The following is a 14991-nucleotide window of genomic DNA, read 5'->3' on the forward strand; positions in this document are numbered from 1 at the left end:
TCAACTGAGGCGCCAAGTTGGTCTGGCTTGAAATCTAGGAGCAGACATGTGGCACTTTTAAATGCGGGAAAAACGCATCTAGCAGACACTTAGCATTAGGATGAACTATAATGTTTGAGGATCAACTGACATTTTATTTTGTGCCAAAACAAGACAAATTTATCCAATACCTCTTTTTTTTTTTTTTTTTTTTTTTTTACAATAAACATTTGTAACAGTCATGGTATTGCCAGAGCTTCAGCTGTACTGCATGTCTACTGTTAACTAACAAAAATGTTGGCTACCAACCTGCTAAACATTAGCATGTTAGTATTGTAACTGTGAGCACATTAGCATCCTGCTGTTTGCGTGCAACTCCGACAGTGGTTGCTGGCATGGCTCTTAGTAATGTAATGTCCTGCTGTACAAGCATGATGTCACCCATGTGTTTCTGCATTGACATTCTTAAGCCTTGACTTTGGCATCTATCAAACATAGGCTGTGATATCACCTGTTTTTTTTTCTTCTCTAAATTTACAAAAATAATAAAATAAACACCATGGTGTCTTGAAAAAGACTTACAACCAATAATAGAGGAGTCGCCCCCTGCTGGCCAGTAGAAAGAATGCAGGTTTAAGTCACTTCTGCATTGGCTTCCATCTTTTATATATAAAGCCTATCTTCCCTACACTGGTGTAGACAATACCTCCTGTATGTCTTTAAGAAATAAAGCTAAATCATTTGTTTGCCCCTTTAGTCATTTTGCATTTAGCAGTAAACTATTGTCAGATTTTTGCTGTCAACACAAATATTTTACACACAATTTGGAGCATTTCAGTTGAGGATAACGTGTGGCTTTCTCATCTGAAAACACAAAAGGTGTATTTTGTTTCAAATGATTTCACCAAAGAATATCCATATTTACTTTTCTCAAATTGTAACAAACTGCAAACTAAGAAACATTTGGTTTTGAGAAGAAAACACTTTATGCAATCCACAATTTACTCTAAATGACTATAGAAAGAAGTGGAGTTTTCTCATCACTGGCTTAAAACCTCAAAGAATACAGCCGTAGTTGAATTCCCTTGATCTCTGAGCCAGCTAGCTAAAAAAAATCCAGCTCAGAGTGAGCATTTCAATTAAGGAGTTAATGTAGTGGTACCAGTGGGTAGCACACAGAAATAGACATTCCCCACTGTCTTCTCTGACTCCCACTCACTCTGTGTCTTCCCAGCTGTTTTGCAGAAACAAACATTCATCACCAGCTGCTGTGTGTGTTTGTGTGTGTGTGCAGACGTGTGCCAAGGGAACAGCTAGTGTCTGTGCTTTCTATCCGTGCGTCTCCCAGGTGACACATCACATCTTGTCACCATGGTGACTCACATTTGTTTAGAGGGGTCCAGGGTTTGGGGATCGGGAACACGAGCGCACACACAACAACAAGCCCAACAACTCAGTTATGGCAGGCATGCTTGATTGCACACACATGCTCAAACACACACCCAAAAGGTGTTTACTCAGACTCAGGGGTGCCACACTGGGGGATGCTAAATGATTTAAGGGGACAGAGCTGGACAGCAGCCCTGGCACATTTCAAAGATCATACATTTTTACTCTTTTGTAGCCCCTTGAGCTATTTTCAAAGGATGCCCAACTTTTTTCAGGTGCAAAAACACACTTTTGGCCTGCCATATCACATCATGCCAACAAGCTGTGTAAAGTGCATCCTCTGGAAAGACTGCGGCGCATTAATCCAGCGCAGGTGCACTCGTGATTAACTGGCTGGGTGTTATGAGAGGGAGCGGAACAATCAAGCAAAGAAAGGTCATAACACTGTTGGGAGTGAAGCTCTGGTCCCCGGTGCTCCACTTGAGCTTTTCCGGAGTCTCAGTTTTGTTCTGGTGTGAGCCGGTGGCCCTCCAGGCTGCCTTAAATGGGTCACTGTGAGCCTGCAGAGCCCAAAACATCATCAAGACCTGCAGCACAAAGTCAACAGTAAGTCATCTATTTATTTTATCTCGTGGAAGCTACGTGTTGCAATTTGCATTTGTGTCCATGGTAATTTGTCCTCAAGGCTTTAAAATCTGCCAAGTTAGAAAGGGTAAACATTGTTGTGCTTTTAGTGTAGCTGTGAAAATCTCTGTGTTCGAGTGTCTGTGTTTATTTATTTATTGAATGTTTTTGCATGAGGGTGTAAAAATGTATGTGAGCATCTGAGAATGACATAAAGAAAGCTCTGTAAGATGCCAAAAATCTTCTGTGAAATATTAGCAGAGGACATTGTGCATCTATAGGACAGATTTTTCTTCTATATGAACACAATTTAAAAGTACAGAAGCTGAAACTCGCATTCAGGCAACACACACACACACACACACTGTCAGATTCAGAGAAATGCTTCAACACTGAGACTGGGAGGAGAGAAAAATATATGGTTCAGCGTTTCCTCCTCACAAGAACAGCACGGTAATCAATTCCGTTTAGTACAAATCCAATGCACTTAAACTTCCAGCGCGAATAACCAGAGGCTGCAGAGCAGAGGTACATTTATCGATAAAGCAATTAATTCAAGCGCCTCCTCCTCTTCTGGCTGCTGCTGCTCCTCCATCCGCAGAAAGGACACTCGAGTACTCGTTACTCCTAAAAGTAACTAATTACTCCATTAGAAAGTATGAAATTATGCGCTTTTGTTCAGTTTTGGGTGTCACATTATGTATTTTCTATATGTACAGAACTTCAGCAGCGACAGAAATTTCAGCCACGTCATAACTTCGCGCGTGCGTTTCTTCATCACCTGGCTTGCATTTACATCATGGCTAATTTCAAGCCAGTTTAGGTGCTTATTGAGGTATTTTGTGAAATTGCAAGTGGCCAATTCAACTTTTCTTAGTGTTTACAGGGCGGGAAAACAAGAGTAGCGTTACTTGAGTCTCTGTAACGTCGCTGGACGTTACTTTATTTGGTGAAGCGTCACTTACACACTGCTGACTTCACGGTCCTTTGAAATTTTAATAGGGGGACTGGGTCCGTCCACTGGAGAAGGAGGGAGACGTGGAGAGAGGCAGAAGGAGCATCCACGGCTTCTCTGGCACCTCCGTCAAGTCGGACACGAAAAGATAAGACCGAAGAGCGCGTCCGGAATTGCGTATTTCAACGTAAGGGCTTAACTTCAGGGGCATCAAGGTGAGTACAGAGGTGGAGGCTGCAAAACACACTCATATAAATGCAAGCGTGAATAGCTGTATCGAAACAAGCGATAACTTTAAATTTTAATTCTAGTTTTATTTGTTTTTCTTTGCAATCACAGGCTTGTGAAGCTACAGTCGACGTTATAATTTTATTTTGAAAATTTTAACCGGTAGTCGGGCTTCTATTTTTGCCGTCTTCACACGCTCCCTGTCTCAGAGCTCGGTCGGCTCGCAGAGACAGCAGGATGCCAAAGGGAGCGCTCCGACACACTGCGTCCGTTTTACCGTCTCCCGACGTCGCCTCTCGGTCACAGCAACTCTGATGGGCGTTTTTATCTACCTTTTGCCGTCCTCCGCGCTTGGATATTTTCGAAAGCCACGAAATGAAGCGAATGAATGTGAGCAACAAGAAGTATCCTGTTGTTGTGCCTGTCTCCAGCATCACTAGTAGTCAAGTACTCTCTGTGGATGCGGTGCCTCACTGATCTGTAGTTGTCTTGTTTTCGGAGGATTTGATGTAGCGATCAGTAGTGGACTACCCAACTTTCTCCCGCTTTTTTGTTGTCTTTTTCGAGGTTTTCCGTGTTTGAAACAAAGATTTCAGGATAGACCAACTCCGGAAAACCAGCGACTTGACATCTGCTCCCGGCGGAATAACCATTCTTAGCGGTTATTCGCCTTTACAAGCATCTTCTCTGGGGTGGGAACACGACTGATGCTTGCCTTTGCTCGCTCATTCGAGTTCTGTATCGTCTCGTTCTGTTTGTCTGTTTTGTCCCACAGTGGCATGAAAATTCATGAATGCGTCCAAGGACATGTATACAAATTACGCATGCACAATGACGGCAGTAGGCTGTGCGTAATATCCTATTATTATATCCCTACCACATGAATGCAATAACAAACACATTCAGATTCATCCCTGTGTTTATGGAGAACATTTGACATATTCATCCTAACTTGATTGGTGTGTGTGTGTGTGTGTGTGTGTGTGTGTGTGTGTGTGTGTGTGTGTGTGTGTGTGTGTGTGTTAATCATGGGGGTTATGAATGTGGCAAGAAAGGCTGGACGCGCATCTCACTTGCAGATTTTATACTGTTTTAATAATAAAAACTTTAACCAAAATTGTTAAACATGTATTTAAAAAGATGCAGCTCCACGCCTTTGCTATAATTAACGCCCCGTGCGTTTGTGTGTGTGAATGGATCAGGGGGGAATCTGCGCGCAAACATGCACGTCCATGTCCATGCGCCTTGCCGTGTGCGCCCCTGGCCGCGCTAACGTGCCCACTTTCTGTGTGTGTGCGTGTGTACAGCCACGCTGGAAGTCGCCTCCCATGTGGCCGTCGGGAGTGGGGAGCAGGCAGCCCTGCCCGCGGGAGTCGGCGCTGCGCAGGGCGGCCATCAGCGGCAACATCAACGCCCTGCCGCCGCACCACGTCCCCACCGGCCGCAGCGTCCGGGTCTTCATCTGTTCCAATCCCGACGGTAAGAGTCTCCCCCCACATCAACGCCCTTCTTTCACACTCTGGGGAGCATCCCAATGACACAAGGCGTGAAAAGAATAATTTGCTGCATCTTCAGGGAAATTATTATAGCAATGGTTGGTAAGATAAGTTCTTTAAAAGTAGTTACAAGTGGAATTTACAGCTTTCAGCCACACTAATTTTACTCCAAATGTAGCACAGTGTGAGATTAATATACATTAATGTTCAAAAGTTTGGGGTCGCTTAGACAATTTCATGTTTTCAGTGAAAACTCACGTTTTTATTCACGTGTTAACGTAATTGCGGAAGGGTTTTCTAACCCATCAATTAGCCTTTCAACACCATTAGCTAACACAATGTAGCATTAGAACACAGGAGTGATGGTTGCTGGAAATGGGCTTCTGTACCCCTATGGAGATATTCCATTAAAAATGTCCAGCGAGAAAAGTCATTGATCACATTAACAACGTCGAGACTGTATTTCTGATTAATTTAATCTTATCTTCATGAAAAAATATATTTTATTTCAAACATAAGGGCATTTCTAAGTGACCCCAATTAGGGCATCTCATCTGACATCAATCGTTTTTGAGGACAAATTTATTATTTTTGGCGGAAACAACACTAGCTTCGACTATCAGAGTGTTAAAAGCATACTCTGTTCATTGAAGGCACTTTAATCCACTTCTAATTGCATCTTCGCCTTATGGTTACAGGTGTGAAAAGCTGCAGCGTGTTGCTATTTGTTTTCCAAGCCTGACGTGAAAGAGAGAGTCATTTTGTTTTTACAGTTTTGAAAGAATCGAAAAAAATATGAATTCCATTTAAAACCAGATCTTTCCAGCTAGAATAATCATTTACCACATTATCAATGTCTTGACTGCGTTTCTGATTCATTTAATGTTATCTTAATTGAAAAAAAAAAGATTTTCTTTCAAAAATAAGGGCATTTCTAAGTGACCCCATACTTTTGAACGGTAGTGTGTTCTGCAATCTGCAATCCTATGATTTTGTCTTCCAGTATTGATTTACATCACTTGGGAAGAAAAGTCAGGATTCGCAGATTAAGTTGAAATGACATCCGACAATTTGACATAAAATAAATAAAAAATTGAGACTTCTTATTCCAGTAATGAAATGTCACAGCAGATTGCTCCGAACACAGCGCGCGTGGTACGAGCAGAGTGCAAGACAGTCGGGTCGAGAGGGAGACACCCAGTTGCAGCTCTGTATTTGAATATGCCCTCTGGGCTTGGGGGTAAAAATAGGCTTAGTAAAACTGGAGTAAACAAGGCAAGGGAAGGAGAGTAGGCTAAGAGAGAGGCAGAGAGAGAGAAGGAGGGCATGCCAAGGATTAAAAGTGAGGTTGCTTTTGTCGATGTATCATTGTCATTCGCTTTCTCGCGCTGAGCAAATTGCTTCGGACCCCCGCAAGAAAGGAATGACTTGACCTCAGATTACTGCTGCAGTAGATAGTTTAGCCACCTGTAGCTGACTCAGTCATTCAAACCGTCCCGTCTCAGCACGAATTTAACGCTCCAACCTACACGTGGATGGAAAAACGATGAGGGGGCTATTCCAAGTGGTTCTTTTCACACCATCCGCACAAACGGAAAGACACACACATCTCCGCCTGAGGCATGAAGAGAGCTAATTATGAGCTGCCGCTTCCAGTGAAGTGAGGTGCTGGTTTCCAGTGCCATATCCTCGTAATGGAGATGCGCTTTGTCTCCTTTCAAACAGCAGCACAGAAACACTGCAGATTCTCCTGCAAGTTCACCTCAGTCAAATCATGTTTGGAGCCGGGTATTCTTTGCATTTGTTTTGATCCTTTTTTGGGAAGTGAAATCACAGTTCAGTCCGTTAGCTTCAGTACCAGATTCATATTGTTCTCCTGCTAGCTTTCTTTGCTATGTGGCTAACCTACCCTGCTGGTGCTACTTGTCGGTAAAACAGAAGCCAGTCGTTTATACATTTGACCCAGGTTAGCCCTGCTACAGAGCCTCTTTCTGCATGTTCACTAGAGGGGGCTATCCATACACTTATTTATTACCGTTCACAGTGCTCTACATGCAGATTGTGGCTCAATCAGAGAGCTACTAACTCGACAGAAATGGCTAAAAGTCACATTTTAATGGCACTCAAGTACAGTTAGAAAGCCTTCATACCGCAGGAATCGTACTGTACATTTAGTGAAATAGTGGAGCTGGTATGTTTAGGCTTACAACTAGAAAGCTTCGGCCTTGAAATTGAATCAGCAGCTCTTTGTCGGAGCAAAGCATTTATCCTTCCATTTCTCAAAGGGCTAAAAGTGTAAGCAGTAAACGCATCGACATGACGGAGCTGCTGGATGCCAGGCAGACTCACTCGCTCTCTGACAAACTTCCCTCGGTAGCAGTTTAGAAAATATATGTTGCATATAACTGTAATTCCACCATTTGCAATTCCAGACACTACACAGCTGAGCGGTGCTTCCCGCAGTGATAATCGCTCTGTCATAACAGGATATTTCACTGTGTCTACACACTACTGTTCAAAAGTTTGGGGTCACACAGGCAATTTCATGTTTTCCATTAAAACTCACACTTTTATTCAAGTGCTAACATAACTGCAAAAGGGTTTTCTAATCATCAATGAGCCTTTTAACACCATTAGCTAACACAATGTAGCATTAGAACGCAGGAGTGATGGTTGCTGGAAATGTTCCTCTGTACCCCTATGGAGATATTTCACTAAAAGTTTCTAGCTAGAATAGTCATTTACTATATTAACAATTTCTAGACTGTATTTCTGATTCATTTAATGTTGTCTTCATAGAAAAAAAACTGCATTTCTTTCAAAAATTAGGACTTTTCTAAGTGACCCCAAACTTTCGAATGCTAGTGAACCTGATCAGGGGTACTAAAAATTTGATGTGCTCTGTGTTATGGTGTTTTCCGGGCTGAATATACTGACCCTAATGGCCTGAATAAAAAGCCACAGACTCTCACAGACCTCTGCTGTGTTGTCCATAAAGGGGCATGACACATTTTTAAAAGTAATTTAGGAAAAGCACATGGCCTACCTCAGAAGATAGTAGTTTTAGACATCAGAACAGCATGCATTTGACATAAGTTTGGTGATACAGAGTCTATAGATGCATTAAAGCGTCAGCTAAAATGTAAGCCCAACAACTAACTCGAGTGAATTTACATCCTCCCGCCATGATGTCAGTGAATCACAGGAAGTTCTTGGCTCAGGTGTGCGTGGCTACAGTCGATCAATTAAAAACCCCGCTACAAACCCAGAGAAAAGCCGTGATTTATTTTTGTGCGTATCGCTTTATGCAGCCCGTCTCGTCGGTTGATATACGCGTGTCAGTGTGTTCATGGAGATCCACAGAAGCATATCCAAGACAACTCCTTTACCTTGCTGTAGTCACCTCAGGGGGCTCTGGCAACGGCTGTCTGCTGTAGCCAGCTATTTGTATGCGAGCTATCACTCAAGCTGTTTAAAGTTGATAAAAGCACGAGGCCTTAGGGATGCAAGGCGTAAAAATCATCTAACCCTCCAACGCATCATCACTGAGGCTATAGTATGTCACCACAGAGACCACTAATTACATTATGTTTCACCCCATAATTATTCCCCGTGTTCTGATTTGCTATATTCATCTTTCTTTAGTGTGTGTTTCGGGATCTTAGTGCAGATTTCCTTGAAAAATCTCTCCCTAATTATCCACTTTTTTGAAATGAGAACAAAGGGGAGCGTGGGGTGATGGCAGGGAGGACAGAGAGAGAGATGACAGGTTGGGAGACTGTGTCAAGGGTGGCTTTTGTTTAATAAATTGCCTCTCCTGAGCTGGTGGGCACAGGATTTTTTGGACGACCCCATTCTGCGGCATGCAAAGTTTATGACGCGTGCCATCGAGCTGATTTCTCCCCTCTCATGGCGTCCTCTGCCTCCTTGCCTCTGCTTTTTTTTTTCCTGAAGCTCACTCTGACTAGTTTGGCAGCAGCTTTTAGTGACCTCTCTTTGAATTTTCCGGAGCGTTGTGAGGCAATTCTGCACCCCCCCAGGACGTCGTTCTGACAAAATCAGACGCACTCCTCTAACTCCCTGGGTGTTCGAGCCATTTCAGGGAACACACTGTAAAAATATTTCATCAGGGAATGATGGTGGTGATAGCAAGCAGCCCACTAGATACAACACAGTAAATTTATATATTATCCACTTGTCACAAACATAATTAACTGAGGATTGCAAGCAGCTTATAAATAATGGGAGTTTTATTTTAGGTGTACATGAGGGGCCTTGCTGAGTTTAAGGGCTTAATTGTGATAATGGATATTGCAAACTGAACAACGGTAGCTTACGATGCATGTTTCATTCACTGTCTTCTTCAAAGATAATAAATTTGGGAATCTTGTGCTATTTTTGGCTACACTTAATGTCGCCATAAAGGTGCTCTCTGAACGTTATCTGAGTCCGGCTGACGGCCAGGGTGATGTTTTTTCTTGGGAGGAGTAATTTATGTTTTCAAACTGATTTCTCGGTGTAATGTTTGGGATATTTTTTACTCTAATAAATGCTGATGAGTCGCAACTTCACATCAAAAATTACATGAAATCAGCTGCTTTTACACTAGAAATCACTTAGAAATATCCTTATTTTTGAAAGAAATGTAGTTTTTTTTCAATGAAGATAGCATTAAATGAATCACATTTACAGTGTAGATATTGTTAATGTGGTAAATGACTATTGTAATTATTCTAATGGTACATTGTGTTAGCTAATCATGTTGAAAGGCTAATTGATGATTAGAAAAGGCTTGTGCAATTATGTTTGCACATGAATAAAAATGTGAGTTTTCATGGAAAACAATTGCCTGGGTGACCCCAAACTTTTGAATGGTAGTGTAGATATTATACATATATAATGTTTACCATCTTAGTTTAGCTAGTCTGAACTAAAATGCAATATGTCTCAAATTTTTTTGCAGCTTTATACAAAAAAGCAATTTTACAAGGTCCTCATTTTCCTCGGCTAGCCTACTAGAGAAGTCTGATAGAACACTGTTCACCTTATTTTTGGATATACAGGTTTTTTTTTTTTAGCATAATTTGTGTAGACACAGTTTGTCACCATGTAGGTTACACATGAGCACAGATTTGGTTGCAAAAAGAAACGCAAAGTCAATTATTGGGGGGTATATTAATCATGACCATGATTTTGGCATTCCGCAATGAGATGGACATGATTCTGTGCAGTAAAATATGTGTTCCACTCATTGACAGTCAACAGAGATAGATAAACTTGGTTTCAACTTGGCTAAATCGGACAGTAGAATGCCGTATTTTATTTTGTGTTTCAAATTTGGTTTTCATCACTGCAGTAACTAAGTATGGAGACTAGAGGCTTCTTTTGCATAGCAGGCTAGCGAGCATCTGCTGTCGCTTCGTTTGAAGCATTTTGGAGATTGTACAGTATATTGTAAGTGAGATTTTTTGTGTGCAGTAGTATTTAGACCTATCCTCTATTTGGTACATTTAATTCAGGTACCTTATTGCTCCGGCAAGGAATGCAGCGGAGTGTTTTTCCTGTTTTACACCTAATTTTGATGCAAACTTAGACATTAGGAGGAATGTACGAGAGCATGAAAGTGAAAGCAGTTCTCTGTTTATTTAAATGTGAAAATGCAATAATAATATATTGTCTAAATCAGCAAGTAATTGTAATAAATAGACTGATGAAAATCTTCATGATTGTCATTTTGGCCGTATTCGTGCAGCCCTCATCAGTTATGTGGAAGCATTTTGGCTACAGAAAAGATGCTGTTGACCAAAAACAGGTATTCTGTTGGCAGTGCCTTGCGACTGTTTACACCACATGACGCAACAGGACTAATTTGTTTGACCGTTTCAACCAGCACCACGGAACTCTGTGTGACAGCGCCAGATCTGAATCCCATCCAAAGTAGAAAAAAAAACTATTTCAGATGCCTTTGCCAGTGTTGCACCATATGAGGAGAGATTCTGAACTGTTCACACTAAAAAATAAAACTCTTCACAGCAAAAAAAAAATCACTTTCCCGCTTTTAAAACATTAGTTTTTCTTTTCTATCCACTCAGCTAATCAACCCAATCATTCTGGAGTGATTAATTCTTTCAAAATAAATGTATTTAAGCCATTTCCTGTATTTTTTCATGAGACAATACAGTATATCAAAGCAAAATAAAATGCCCCCATGTCATTTCTTTAATATTGTGCAGCTCTAACATTATTATTGTTATTACTTCGCCAAGGAACAAGGCGGAGTTATGTGACGATCGGCGTACGTCTGTCTGTCTGTCTGTCTGTCTGTTAGCAACATCACTCAAAAACAGACCAACGGATTTGGATGAAATTTTCAGGGAAGGTCAGAAATCACACAAGGACCAAGTGATTAGATTCTGGCAGTGATGCGGCTTATAGTCTGGATCCATTGTTAAAGATTTCTGTATCACTGCAAGATAGCATCACAGCATCACTGTAGCTATGACAACAAGCCAACACGATGTCCACTGCCTGCTGATGATCACATGATTGTGGAGTACTGCGCTCTCTGAGTAGTTTTCCTGTTATTATTATTGTTCCATCACAGGAAATGTGTTGATTTGGCTATGAGACTTCGAATTTGGTGGTATTGAATAGATGTGATTAACAGCGCAAGAGAGAAAATAAATGAGGCTGACAGGCTAAATCTCTCTCCTGTTTTGCATCAGATCACACAATTACATCAAAGAAGCTTCAACACCCCCCAGATGTGTTAATGTGACAAAACACGCAAGAATTTCCCAAATATTTTGTGCATGTGGAATGCCATAAAAACTCAGAAAACAGTCGAACCAAAGAGCTGGCTTAAGTCGCCGCTACTACATGCACTTTTCTATTATTTTTATTGAAGTGACTCTACACCTTTTGTCACTCTATGCATTGCATCCAGCTCATATTACAGGATGACACCGGATGAAAAAATGTAACAGATTTTGTCAGGAAGCAGGATATTGAGTCTGAAACTTCCATGAATCACATTATAGCGTGCAGTGTCCATGGTTACCCGCTGTCTTTTACACAGAGAGTATCAGAGATCTTGAAAATCACTACTCACAACAGCTCAGTATAACTGAGCTGTAAAATGTCCAGTGCCTTTCTGGCAAAAATATGAACATGTTAAACCCTAAATGCCCCACTAGCGGCTTTTGAGGCAGCAGCTGCTACCACAGCTGTTGCCCAATGAACCTGTTATAGTGCATTTTTTATGTTGGGTACACTAGCACAGGTTCTTTGTGCAGTCATTGCTCTGGTTATTTAATCAAATTAAGTTACCGTCAAGGAGACATGGGGTTTTCCTGCTCACTGTTACATCCTGCCCCACAGTGCCATCTTTTACTGTGCGTTGTTGTTTCCCCTCCAACACCCAGCATCAGGTGTGGGTGGTGGCGCAGCAATCTTCCGTGGATTTCCTACGTCTTGGTTCACATAACCTGTAGGGTCTCCCTGTGCTCAGGAAATGCAGCAACATCTGGCATTTATGGATGGCTGCTTTACACAGCCACAATTTCCCTTCAGCATCTTCCAGGTCATTCGTTATCGATTTACTCACTGGCTGTGCATTTACATCATTGCGGGTCAGATCGGCACAGTAGAGTCTGTGTGGTACAGTGAATGGCATGAACTTGAAATTTCTGAGAAACAGCTGCACAAATCTAGAGGGAGCAAAGTTTTATTTTGCGGTCTTGTGTGGTTTATGCTGTTGTATTGGAGACTGTGTCTTTTCATATTTGTTTTGGTCCAGTTACAGTGAATTCTGGTCCGTTTGTTCAGTTAGTGCGGTTTGTTTGGGCTGGTGAGAAAGCTGATAAAAAGAGCCTGATGCGTCCCAAACCCCTTGGTCCGACTCAAAGAGGTTCAGTTCATGTATGGTCTGAACGCAAAGGGAAACAGTATTCTTCATAGCAGATATAGAAAATTCTTCCACATATGGAAAGGTCTGTACAATATCAAAAGCACTTCTGTATATTATTGATTTATTTATATTGGTGCCACCAGGATGGGCAGGGCATATGGACACTGTTTCCCAGAAGTCAGTGGTTATTAAAAGACAGGTATTTTAACAAATAATAAAATAAGGAACTGTGAGCAGAGGGTGTTAATTACATAAAATTAATGAATAATACCAAAAGAGCACTTCTTCTAGAAGCTTGGGTACATCTAATGTGACTAACAACAAAACCTAACTGCTACTCTATCTCAACAGAAAATAAACAGAAGGTAGCACCGATACATGATAACAACTTAGCGTCTTATCCAATCAGCCATCAGCTATGGGGTAGGCGGGACATCGAAGGCAGAATGACAAAGGGGCCAATCAGAGCGCAAGGACTGGCTTGCCAGGCTGTTTTTTACTCGCAATAATTTTTTATTTTTTCTTACGAGCTCTTTATGTCACCAGAGAACACAAATATTAACAAAGGAAGCATCACAGATCACCTACAGAATTACATTTTTAAATTTGGGTCCCCATGATGCAGGATGATGTCATTAAAGCAGTCCAATGAGGAAGTTACCTGTCAGTCTCTATGATGTGATGTAATCCAGACTTTGTTTGCTGGTAAAATGTCAGTGTAAATATGAATCAGACCAGAACTAAGATGAAAACATGTATTTGTAACAGTTCACGGCGCTTTACCTGTTTCTTTTTGTGCTTTTTTTTTGTGAGAACTGACCTTTATGTTTTTGAGGCTTAGCAGGGGTTTGCATCTTGCCTTTTTTTGATCATTGACAAAGACATGAAAGACACATCCTTGCTGTGCAGTCATAAATGGTTTATCTTTAGCGTGCGTCTGATTTTCTGACCATCTCTATGCTCTTTGTATTAACATTTTGTAGTTAGCCTGTGCGCTTCTGCCTTTTTGAAATGTACTGAGCTTTGCTTTTGGTATACCAAAAATACCAATACTACTACTATCTTCTTTGTCTGCACCTAAACTCCCAAACAACTCAAGAAACATTTAGTAGGCACATGCACACTTACTTTTGAATCGTGGCAATTTAAACATGTGTTTAAAGGACTATATCTCACCAACTAATGTTTCAATATACACTTCAAGTTTTACAACAGCCCAATTTTTTCCAGTTTTTAATGTAAACCCTGCATGTTAATGTCTCTTTGTTCTATGAAAGCACAGAACAAATAGACAAAGTAAAGAAAAAAATCAATTTAGAAACGAAAATATCTTCTAAACTTTGGACTCATCGAAGTAGCCTCCTTTGGCAGATATAACAGCTGAAAACACTCGTGGCATTCTTTCCACAATGGAAATCAAATATTCTTCAGAAGTTCTTCCCAACTCTGTTGCAGAATTTCCCATAAATGTGTGGTACTTGTAGGTTCTTTGCTTTCACTCTTCTGTCCAGTTTATCCCAAACCAGCTCCATGAGGTTTAAGTCTGGAGACTGTGCTGATACTTCATGTTCTCAAGCTTACCATCTTGTTCTTTTTCCCTAAGGCAGTTCTGGCATAGCTTGGACTTATGTTTTGGGTCATTATCTTGCTGTAGGATGAACCTCTGACCAACTAGGAACATACCAGAGGGTACTGCATGGTGCTGCAGAATGCTGTGGTAGGAGTTTAGGTTCAGGGTTCCTCTCACTCTGTACAAGTCATCGACCCTGGATCCAGTAAAACAGCCCCAGACCATCATACTTCCTCCTCCATGTTTGAAAGTTGATGTCACACACTGAGGAATCATCATTTCTCCTACTCGACGGCGTAGAAAAATCCTGTGTGATGAACCAAAGATTTTAAATGTTGATTCATCAGAACATAACACCTTCTTCTAGTCTTCAGTAGTCCATTGGTGGTGTTTCATGGCCCAGATAAACCTCTTTTTCTCATTCTGACGTCTTAGCCATGACTTTCTTGCTGCCACTCCACCTGTCAAACCTGCAACCTGCAAGTCTTCTCTTCACAGTTGAAACTGAGGCTTCTTACTATGACCTCTATTAAGCTGTGCTTGAAGCTGTTGTCCTGTGAGCCACCTATCACCAAGCTGTTGACTCTCAGAAACTTGTCTTCTGATTCTGTTGTGGCTTTGGGTCTTCCAAACCTCTTCCTGTCAGAGTTTTCCCCAGTTTCTGAGTGTCTTTTGATGGTGAAGAAAACTGTACTCACTGACACCTCGACTTTCTTCTCAATTTCTCTGTAGGAAAGACCTACCTTTTAAAGTGTTATGATGGTCTGTCTCTCTTCAATTATTAATTGCTTTTTCCTTATCATTTTTAGAGCAACACACTACTTTCTGTGGTACAATATTG

The 14991-nt window shown here is 41.3% G+C and overlaps 1 protein-coding gene across 3 annotated transcripts in view; it reads left to right on the forward strand.

The window, feature by feature from the left end:
• The first annotated feature begins 1843 nt into the window (after nucleotides 1-1843).
• LOC110963001 (NACHT and WD repeat domain-containing protein 2) overlaps nucleotides 1844-14991 on the forward strand; it is a 73162-nt gene continuing 60014 nt past the window's right edge. Inside the window, exons 1-3 of one of the 3 annotated variants that reach the window (XM_051944257.1) lie at nucleotides 1844-1974; nucleotides 2995-3162; nucleotides 4483-4654. In XM_051944257.1, the coding sequence (XP_051800217.1) occupies nucleotides 4504-4654 (151 nt within the window). In that variant the 5' untranslated portion in view covers nucleotides 1844-1974; nucleotides 2995-3162; nucleotides 4483-4503. Of the gene's footprint in view, nucleotides 1975-2994; nucleotides 3163-3377; nucleotides 3868-4482; nucleotides 4655-14991 lie in introns of those variants that run through there. The other 2 variants (XM_051944256.1, XM_051944255.1) reach the window with 2 other exon arrangements.

The sequence above is a fragment of the Acanthochromis polyacanthus genome, chromosome 23 (assembly GCF_021347895.1).
Source record: "Acanthochromis polyacanthus isolate Apoly-LR-REF ecotype Palm Island chromosome 23, KAUST_Apoly_ChrSc, whole genome shotgun sequence".
NCBI classification, from domain to species: domain Eukaryota; kingdom Metazoa; phylum Chordata; class Actinopteri; family Pomacentridae; genus Acanthochromis; species Acanthochromis polyacanthus.